Source organism: Simochromis diagramma, unplaced genomic scaffold, assembly GCF_900408965.1.
Source record: "Simochromis diagramma unplaced genomic scaffold, fSimDia1.1 OVJJ01000216.1, whole genome shotgun sequence".
Classification (NCBI taxonomy): domain Eukaryota; kingdom Metazoa; phylum Chordata; class Actinopteri; order Cichliformes; family Cichlidae; genus Simochromis; species Simochromis diagramma.
The window spans coordinates 3016775-3028079 of NW_024386883.1; the positions used below are offsets into that span (position 1 = coordinate 3016775).

The 11305-nt window shown below is 41.3% G+C and overlaps 1 protein-coding gene across 1 annotated transcript; it reads right to left on the bottom strand.

Moving 5' to 3' along the window:
* Positions 1-11305, bottom strand: pygma (phosphorylase, glycogen, muscle A). Its single transcript, XM_040033039.1, is given in 20 exon segments — positions 1-560; positions 693-759; positions 980-1114; positions 1458-1665; positions 1744-1885; positions 2002-2060; positions 2219-2366; positions 3955-4068; positions 4190-4304; positions 4486-4649; positions 5389-5535; positions 6140-6232; positions 6457-6600; positions 7749-7831; positions 7923-8034; positions 8130-8261; positions 8475-8578; positions 8735-8813; positions 8937-9038; positions 10940-11305. Coding segments are annotated over 20 exon segments (2541 nt in total). The 5' UTR covers positions 11183-11305; the 3' UTR covers positions 1-410.

Consider the following 11305-nt stretch of genomic DNA (forward strand, 5'->3'; position numbering starts at 1 on the left):
TAAATAAATAAGTCAGATTTTATTTATGGCTTTTAAGACAGTTTTTGTTTTTTATTCAGAATGGGTCTGAAATGGAAATACAAGACTTTATATTTCGGAATACAAAGATACCACGATTAAATCTACAAGCCCCAACAAAAATCTCTTTTGTCCTTTTTCCAGCAGCTAAACAGCAGTTTCTGCTTCACTGATGACAGCTGCAATGGATTTACTTCACTAGCCTGTAACCTGGATGCTGCGAATATGCAGGTATGAAAAATGTAAACTTGAGCTTATATGTGACACTGATTAATGGCTGTGGACAAAGGTTTGTGGGGGACTTTTGCAAGACATACAGTATTTTCCGTGTGAGTTCTGAAGACAGTTGAACCAGCGAGGGAAACTGCGGTGTTGGCTGTCATGTAGACATTTTAGTGTTTGTCATCGGGGGCGGGGATTTTCTCAAGCGTGGGCTCCACGCCCCAGATCTCACGAGCATACTGGGCAATGGTGCGATCACTGGAGAACTTGCCACACCCAGCAATGTTGTAGATCACCTTCTTGGTCCATTCCTTGGGATTCTAGGGGAGAATAAAAATGATTGATAAGCCAACAATAACTTGACTTTTTACACTGTGAATGAGACAACTATCTATATCATACTATGAATACATAAGAAGCATTTTTTCCCAGCTTTTGCATTTAATTCCTACCTTATAAAGAGCATTGACTTTCTCTTGGCATTTAATGTAGTCTTCATAGTCAGCAAAGACCTTAAACCTATGCAGAGAATAATGCCATTAACCAAATGATAACATAACAGGCTAATAACAAAGTTCACCTGTTGCATATGAATAAATGGATATGTGTGAATGAACATGTGCACTGAATATTGCTTTGCATGCAGCAACACCAGGATGTTCAGCAAGTTCATACACAATATTTGTATGTGTGCATGCAGGTCTGAGCCTCAGGCATCTAATGTTAGATGTGTCTCTACCTGTCATGATGCATCAGCATGTTGACAATTTCTTTAAACAGGTCAGGCTGCTTTGGGCTAAAGAAGCCTCCAGCAATCTGGTCAATAGCCTGTTTCAGCTCAGGCAGACGGTTGTAGTACTCTTCGGCGTGGTATCTAAGCAGGAAAGAAAATAAATAACAAACACATTCAGAAACACAGAAGGACCAGGTTGTCGCCGTAGTAACTGAATCATTCACAAGGAAAAAGCAAATAGGGCCTATAAAAAATATGAGCCCAAGGCCACACCTTTTTCGTGTGGAAAATCTCAGTTTGTGTGGACATAACATTTGAGTCTCTGTTTGGATTGTCAGAGCATGTGTACACTCGTTTTAATATCAGAAAATCTTGATAGTTGATCTTTTGTTTGTCTGACAGATATGGCAATATATTACGTACAGTAGTTATCGAAATTACAAAGACAATATGAGGCTACGAGTAATAAATGTTCTCTCCTTACCCTCTCTTGTCAAGGGCCTCGACATCGTCCACCCTCATGCCGAAGATAAATAGGTTTTCTTCACCAGCCTCCTCTGCCATTTCCACGTTGGCCCCGTCCATGGTGCCAATGGTCAGGGCGCCATTCAGCATGAACTTCATGTTGCCAGTGCCAGAGGCCTCAGTTCCAGCTGTAGAGATCTGCTCTGACAGGTCAGCAGCAGGGATGCCTGGGAAAGAGCAGAAGTAGGGGTTTGAGAAATTTTAGAATAAATATTAATAAACATTTGCAGTGATTTGGTAATTACCTTTTTCTGCCAGTGTTACTCTGTAGTTCTCCAAAAAGATTACTTTCAAACGGTCTCCAACGACAGGATCATTGTTGACCACCTCACCGATAGCCGTGATCAGGCGGATAATCATTTTTGCAGTGTGGTATCCAGGAGCAGCCTGCAAGAGAGCCACAGTTAGAGACACGGCATTAAATAGCCTTAACACTTCGTATCGAATGGTGCTGAAATGTGACATAAATGTAAAGTTAATAGCTGTTAAATTAAAATACAAACCTTTCCTCCAATCATGATAGTTCTTGGGGTCCACTGCTTGTTGGGATCCTTCTTGATGCCTGGTGGAGATATAAAGAGACAAAACTGAGGCGAGCAGCAAAATCCTTTTTGTAGGCTCTGACACACAGTCGGTAAAGATCTGGAGCAACATGTTATTTGGATTTGAGAAAATGTCAAATCAAATGAAAATGGCAGAGGCTTTTAAATGCATCCTTACGGTTGTAATAAGTGATGATGTGCAGGCAGTTGAGCAGCTGTCTCTTGTATTCATGGATTCTCTTGACTTGAATGTCAAACATGGAGTTGGGGTTGATCTTCACCTTGTAGTGCTCTTCCAGGTGCACAGCGAATTTCATTTTGTTTTCCTACGTGATCAAAACATTTATTTTACTCCAAAAAAAGAAAACAAGTCATAGTCAAAGTATGGTAACCCAAGAACATGAGAAAAGAAAAGCACAATTGTGACTGTCAGGAATGCCTTTTTGGCCATATGCGTATAATACTGTCTGCCTTGGGGAGGTTTCAGGGCTAATGATGTATTCATTTTATTTGCTTGCCAGTTGCAGAGACAGAAAAGAGCTACATGACTGTCACGTGTCAGAGATGAGAGGTGGATCTCTGGAATTTCTTCATTAACCGAGTCAGTGCTTGCTTCCCAGAACACCTTTCTCTTTCTGGAACTGTTTGCTGTAAAATATTGTCTTTGTTATGCAACTAAATGAACCAAAGTCACAGTCCAGTTGTCACGGCTGGCGGAGTGAGCCGTGTGGAGTGGAGGAAAAGGAGGACCCAAAATGCAGCAAACTGACGATATGAGTGAAGTTTATTAACACGGTGGCAGTGGCAAAAACAGGCAATGAAGCATGAGTAACGATAAACCTAAACTGGGAGAAACTAAAGAGCAAACCTGAAGTCCACAAAACGGAGAGCAGAGACGCAGACTAAGGAACAGGGTAACAGACTGACACGGAGTTATACAGACGAACCGGCAACAGGCAGGAGAACACACAGGGCTTAAATACACACACCAGTAATCAGGGGATGAGACACAGGAGGGCAACACAGCTGGGAGGAATCTGAGCTGACGGAACAGGGGAAACGTAAACTGAGCACACTCACATATGACACATGCCTTCACAATAAAACATCACACGCAGGCTCGACATCGAGAGACAGACAGGAAATAACACATGAAACCAAACCTGCATCTCAAACCCAGACAAACAGAAACATGGAACTCCAACAATAAACATCATAATCATCATCATAAACATTACCATAACACGACAAGAGAACAAGAACACAATCCCTGATGCAAACTTAAATCAAAACACAATAAACTCAAAATACTGGGTCCAACGGACCCAGAACCGTGACACCAGTGGTCCAGTGTTGTGAGCTCAAACACAAGGCGAGTGTCACGTGTTGAATATCACATGTGTCAGAAGCCATGGACCAATGTGCCTAAGGCCTTGAGGTAAGCCCACTGACTCATGCCCAACTGACAGTCAGGGCCCACCTCTATCCTGATGCTATTACTGTTCATGTGCAGAAATGTACTCTGAAAGCCCCAAGGACAACAGCCATCTAGGCTTGCGAAGTATTCATAAAATGGCATTTTTCCCAGACTGAAGTGGTAAACCACAATATGTGCTGGCTACGGTGTAGATGCTGCAGTTATTAACTGTTAATGCAGGCTTTGACACTGATCTTAGAGGAACAAATAGGTCAGCAGGTTGGGTCTCTGGAAAAAAACGATATTTCATCAGATATTTTACAGAACAGTTTGTGTGTGCAGTCTGAAAACAGGCACAGGTTGCTTAATGTGAAATATATGTGCCGCTTCTCTGCAGGACTTCGACATCCTGTCATCTTCAGACACAATTATACACATTCACAAGCATTCTTGTATCTTTTTGAGCATAATGCTGGATACATATTAGACAAAATAACACATTACTTGCCTGTTTTCACTTTGGCAATATCACGAATGAAAGCCTCATCATTCACAAACTTGACGAGGTTCCTCAGCTGGTCAAGGTCACGAATGAAGTCCTCCCCAATTCTCTAATGAGAAAAAGATAAGTGAAAAAATAAATGAGTGAATAAATTGACTGATCATTGTCCTTTGTTAAGTATAACCTAAATTTAAGCATTGTGTCCCTTGTATATTTGAAACACTGCTAACCTCTGCAATGACCTCGGCAAGCCCGGGGTTGCACATAACCAGCCAGCGGCGAGGAGTAATGCCGTTGGTCTTGTTTTGGAACTTATGTGGCTCCATTTCATAGAAGTCCTTGAAGCTGCGGGAGAGCATAGCATATATCAGAACACACAGATGATGTGCAGTCCTTGAAATGACAGAGGATGGGGATTTATGAAACAGATAGCAATACACTTACTACACACACTCGTGCATCTGTGTGCGACGTTGATTATGATTTACCACTACAAAGGATGATTAGTTTTTGTTTAGAGACGTACACTGTAGCTTTGAGGATGTCCGAGTGGATCTGAGCCACGCCGTTGACGGCATGGGAGCCCACAATGCACAGATGGGCCATGTTAATCCTCTTCTGTCCGCCTTCTTCAATGAGGGACATGCGGCGAAGGCGATCCACATCGCCGGGGTACTTAGCAGCAACTCTCTGCAAAATTCAAAGGTGCACGAGAAGCAAAAATAAACTAAGTCAGAGGTTATATTTCTTTATTTCATTTGCTGAATATGATTTTACTTGTCACACTTGTCACTGTAGGGTCAATACAGCTATTCTAAAATTATACCAGACCACCAGTAGGACAGTTTCAGTCAGGATTTAAGTAGATGAAAGTCAGTGTGTTATCTGGTTGAGCAACAGCTCATAAAAACCTGCCCACCACTTTATGTCAGAAACAAGTCTCTCTCTGTTCACGAAGAATGTGGGAGTCTATTCTGACAGATGTTGCAATTAAAAGCCCATCAGGACCATTTTGTCCTTTGACTTTTACATTACAGCATTTTGGTTCTCCTGCCAATCTTTGAAGTCTGTCCTTGCATTTTAATAAGGTTTCCTGTTGTCTCGTTCCACAGTAGCAATCTAAAATCCACGATGGCACAATATTATTAAAAAAGTAAGAATAAGTATTTTGTTTTTTCTGCTTCTTTACCTTTCAGGTTTTTCAGTTTCATGCTGTATTTATGCTAGAAGGTTAATATATGTCTTTCTTAACTTATCTTACCTATGAAGCAGATTAAAATCATTAATTATAACATTAACTATATTTACATTTAGCCACAGGACAACGTCAATATGTCCTTCCTGTGCTATATATAGTAATTAGGAGCCATAGGGGCCTATGCATCCAGCACACCCCAGATTATGACATGCTGCAATGTGCAGAACTAACCTCCAGGTGGCGGCGGTTGATCTCATAGACTATTTCCAGATGACGGGGCAGCAGATGAGCAAACAGTTCGACTGGCCAGCGCTCCAGAGCTTCAGGGAGAACCGTGTGATTGGTGTAGGCACAGGTTTTCACACAGATGTCCCAGGCCTCACCATCAGCAGCAGGACATTAGGTTTAGTGAACAGAAAAATAAATAAATTCTGAGCTGATATCCACCCTGCATCCCTCCATTGTCATCATCAAGGTAATGACAGACATTAAGCGTCAAACACTGCGGTGACAGTAGGTAAGTTTTTAACTCCACCTTCTTGCTGAAAGAACAGGTCGCTTCTCCTTTTTTGTGACCTAATAGATCAACAGTTGCTTCTGAACTCTCTCATCTGTAGTTCACTTTTTGTTTTGTTCGCCCTTCCAACAGCTGAACTCTGTTTCTTTTGCTTGGTAGAGTGTCCACATTTACTCCAGTTATACTAGTGTCAACCATTTCAACTGCCTGGAGAAAACTACTGGCAAAAACAAACGGGTCAGCTTGCTTTGGTTGTGCATTCAAACCTTTAGCCTGGTAGCACACAGAAAGTGAGGCCTACTGGGAAATGTTCGCACCAATTTAAAGCCAGATGTGTCATTATTCTGTTACTGTTATACTGTGCAACAAACTGACCTCACTGTGATCATTTAAAGCAGCAAATCAACATAAAGCACGCATAACCTTTTAAGACCCTTTTAGGGGTCGTATTAATCTACTACTCACCGTTTCCCAGTTCAGCTTCTCTTCATCAACAAGAACCCTCATCAGCTCAGGAATAGCCATGGCTGGGTGAGTGTCATTCAGCTGGATGGCAACCTGAATATGCAAAACATTAAAGAAAGTCAAAACCGAGTTTGAATGGGTCACAGAGCGCTTTGTAGATACTATTCTTTTCAACTATTCTCCTAAGGTACAATAAAACCCACCTGCAACCTGTTCAAAAAACTGACAGAGGCAATTTAATGAAGACCCAGGGAGAACATCATGAGGAAATCTTTTCATTTTTGACAGAAACTATTTTGTTGAGTTTTTCACTTCACCTTGTCAGGCAGTTTGCTGAAGTCTGTGCGAGCAATCTCCCTGGAGCCAAACTTAGAGACCTTGAAACGGCGGATGATGTCTTGCAGGGTGGCAGACACCACAAAGTATTCCTGCTTCAGACGGAGCTCCTTTCCTTCAAAGAACTGCGGGTAAAGACACATATTTGTCTTTTTCTGTTCTGCAGTCAAAGATGAATTTTCTTTTATTATTCATTAAGCATAGCCTTTTGTATATCAGCGGCTGCTTTTTTTCGTGGACCACTAAAATATTTTAATATCACAATTACATATTAGACTTGTGAGAAAAGATTTAGTGAAGCTTTAATAGATCTATGTCTAATCTCTTAAGCAGAGACATTATGCTAACACCCATTAAGAATATACTGGCAAAGTGTACTACATGTGTATAAGCGTGCATTTGCATTTGTCCACTGTGCAGCTAATCAGTGTTTAAATCAGATCTCCCTTGAATATGCAAAAGACATAAATTTCACACTTTTCATCCCTCAAAATAAGAAGTAGAGGTAAAAGCCAATGTGTTGGAGGCTATGAATATGTTTTTGAAAGAGTTAAGAGAATACTGTGTATTTGCTGTTTTGATTTGCCAAACAGAGAGGATTTGCAAAGACATTTTAAGGCTGATTAAAGCAACTTGAAGGAATTATATAAAGGGATTAAAACTAGCAAAAATTTAGTCTTCAGTTTGCAATTTCATATACTGAAAAAACTGGAAACATTAGCTTTCAGTGTTTTGAAACAACCTCAGCTTTCATTTTTGACTAAATTAATTAATTAATTAATTAACAATTAATTAATGATCACCCTACTATTATAATATCCCAATATAACTAGAGCAAACTTGATTGAACAGCAGTGTAACACTACATCATGAGGTACACCACACTTTCTGTTCTCAAATGCAAAGACATAAATTACCACACTTGGCGTGAGCTATAACTCACGCTAGATGGTTATCTCCTAAATCCTCCTGCCTTTGTGCCTTTGAGGAGTCGGCACATGTTGGTCAGATCTTTTGTCAGATTTGAAACCGAGCTTCAGAGGAAGCTGGGGGAATACACATCGGCTCTAGCTGAGCACAAAGGACATTAGGTGGGGTCCAAATTATGGAAGTCCATCTCCCAGCTGAGCTAAGATAAGGTCTAACCAGTCACACACAGATCCCTTTGATATTCACATTCTTCTAGTTCCTCTAATTCAAGTTAATATCTGTATGCTCGGGCTATGAGTGCAGTGCTGGTGGATTAAATGGTAATAGAGCCACATTTTCTTACATTATCATTGGGATACAGAACACGGGAGATGTTCTCAGCCAGGTTTCTGTCCAAAACAGCCTGAATGTAGCCACCGACATTAACTATAAGGAAAAAGCAATTATTTAAGTTGATGCTAATTCTTATTTGACAGATGTATTTTTGAAAATACGTGCTCTCTGCCAGGATACATACAGTCTTTCAGGTTAAACTCGCACGGTGCCTTTGCAGACCACAGCCTCATGGTGTTGACAATGTTGTTTCTGTAGCCTGGGATAGGGGTGTCATAAGGCAGAGCCAGCACTACCTGTCAATACCATAACATGAAGAGCGAGTTATTTAAAACTGTAGATCATCAAAGAAATATCTTTCAGTTTAATTTGCTTTGTTCCACACATTCACCTGAGTGTCAACCCATTTGACGCCATCGGGTTGATGCTCGGTCCTGCCATAGAAGTGAACTGGGCGCATGTACTCAGGACGTGCTTTTTCCCAAGGGTTGCCGTAGCGCAGCCAGTCATCGGCCTCCTCGACCTGGGTAAAGCCACACATTTGTATTGAGGCAGAAAACTGCTCATTAGCGGGTGGCTTCTGAGCTGAGCCAGGTATAAAGGGATGTCAGGTCATGATAATGAAAAGGAGACTCCTCCAGCAGGTGATTTAAAAACAAAGCTGGTGTTACTTAAAAGGAAAGCAACAGCAGCTGTTTTCTCTCACTGAAAGGAATGTGAAGTTTAATCTTCTAACCTGCCAGCCATTGACAATTTTCTGATTGAAGATACCAAATTCATAGCGGATACCATAACCATAGGCAGCCAGGCCCAGTGAAGCCATGGAGTCCAGGAAACAGGCTGAAAACCAAAGGCAGGACATGATAACAGGAAAGAAAGAAAGAAAGAAAGAAAGAAAGAAAGAAAGAAAATTGCATTATTTTGGTCATCCAACAGGGATAAAAAAAAAAAATTCTTTTTGAATTTATTTAATACAAAGCATGAAAAGATGCTCACCTGCAAGGCGACCCAGGCCACCATTGCCCAAACCTGCATCTTCCTCCATGTCCTCCAGCTCCTCCATTTCCAGACCCAACTGAAGGAGACAAACGCATACAACAGCAAACCAGTGACTCGGGGATGCTCCCTCTCTGTTACAGTATTTGAAAGCAGCAATTTCACAGTTAAAAGAGGATTAAAATAAGCGTGTTTGTCTCACCTGGTACATGGCCTCGTCACAGGCATTCTCCAGTCCGAGGTTCACCATGGTGTTCTGCAGAGTGCGACCCATGTAGAACTCGAGGGAGATGTAGTACACACGCTACATTGTGAATTCGAAAAGGAGAAAAAAAAAATCACATTTAGCAATCAAACAGGTCAAAACTGCCTTATGAACACTAGCAGAAATACTCAAGTGACATTCTGCGATCAGGGTCGGGGAAAGGTCCCACTAACACCCGCCCCATACTGTCAAAGAAATCTGCGAGTCTCATCTATTGGCTTCATGGTTCAGAGTGCGGAGAAATATGCCACCTGAGCCTCTGTTTAGCCTTTGCCATTTAGTTGTGTGCTTTTTTTCTCTCTCTCTCTGACATGGAAGGGTGGACACAGGCTGTGGAGGTAAAGCAGGGGGAGAGAAGGGACTGGGCAACAGATTGCTTCAAGTATTATGTAACCCCAACATTTTGGACTTGGGCAAAAATAACTCCTGTAGAGGTCACTGTAAAGGTCCGCTGATAACCTTTCATTGTGGAGTTCAAGTCTGGAGTAATAGGAGAAGTGGTTCAGATGGATGTGTAAAATAATAATGAATACATCTGACAGAGCCGTATCACTAGAGCGCTAACAGGATCTCCTGAATTATATATGACTCTGTTCCATATCTTATCTTTGTTTCATCTTCTTGTGTTGATTGGCTCTGCTTTTCCATGAATGTGTATTATTAGTGTTTAAATAGTTGCAATAGTAACTCTTCGGGACGTGATCTTTGCACAAAGATGTAGACGTGCTCTTAAGCTAGCATGTCTTCCCTCCTGCAAGACCTTTAAGAGGTTCACCTTTGACCTTTCGATGCAGAGCACCAGAAAAAGCTCTTTTTCCCCACTAATAAATTGAATTGGAGCTGAGTTTTGCTCTGTATCTGAACCCTCTATTGTAATTACAGACAGTTTCGTGTGACATTTTCGAGCAATAACGCGGTGTGGCGGCTAATATTGTGGTAACGGCAGCTTCATATTGTTCTTCTAAGGCTCTTTCTGTAGCTGTTGGCTAATAATACTGGGGTTGCTGAGATACAACTTCAATCCAACTGCTTTTAAGTGAACTCAGACACCCTCAGAGGCATTTGGTCATATGACACATGTGCTGTATGGTCAGACAGGAAGGGAACAGAAGGTCTTGGGGTGGTTTCATGTTTCAACACACTATAAGCACTGCAGCATACCAGCAGAGTGCTAAGAACCCCCAGTGAAGTTTAAATGTCATGACTTGGCATTACACCGATATCAAGCTGCTGAAGGTACAGTTGAAGAATACAAAGCTTTGGCTGGAGGAAGAAGTATTTACATCCCTACACCAATACACATTTTGCTATTTGTTGCCATTAAAAAAAATGGCAACATTATAATATTGATATCAAACTGGCAAAGTTTAAAGAAGAAAGCTAATTACATAGACAAGCGCCGCTCCTTTGACTGATATATGTTGACATTATACACACATGCATAAGACTAATGCATCAGCATAGCAGCAGGTTGAGTGGAACAGGAGCTGTAGTTTTGCCCAGAGTTAGCTCCTTAAAGGATTATTAGATAAATTTGAAAAATTTAGAGAAAGTAAAACTAATGTGAAAGAAAAGAGGAAACAGATTTCTTTCAATCTTTGTTTTTTCTGTGTGTTTGTGTGTGTGTTATATGCTTACACCTTCTACAGGTATTTACTAGAAATAAACCTGAGTAATTGTCTTCAGGTACTTGACACCACTGTTTACTTTAAAAAATGTGAAACAGTGCAGAAGAAACAGGCATCCCATAAAACAGTGTAAGATCCGAAGTAATTGTAATGAAACAAATTTCTCGAAACATCTTTCCCTTATACCACTCTTACTCTATAACCACCCAAAATACAAGTTTGTACACAAATGGCCAAAAAGATATCAAAAAGATAGATTAATAATTGATTTGTAGGCGATAGGCTGTCACACCTAGATTTATTAGAACTTACTTTAGGGTCTTTCTCATAGTAGTACTGCTGGGTTCTGATCCACCTGCCAATCAAGTGGTCGCGCACCGTGTTGGCAAGCGCAAAGTAGTAATCCCTTTTGGTTGCCACATTTCTGTCCTTGACCAGAGTAAAGTGGAGATGCCTGTTGAAGTTTTGCTTCAGATCTGAAACGTTTTCGACGCCGGCAAGGCCTCTCACTGAAATCTGTTTCCTTCTATCGTGGTCAGACAACGGTTTAGACATGGTGGCGCAAGTGATCGCGGCTCAGGGCTCTGACACTGGGAGAATGTAAACAGTATGGCAGCAGGTACACACCACCAGTCCCAGACACACAGCAAGACAGGCACCCACACCACAGCCCTGGCT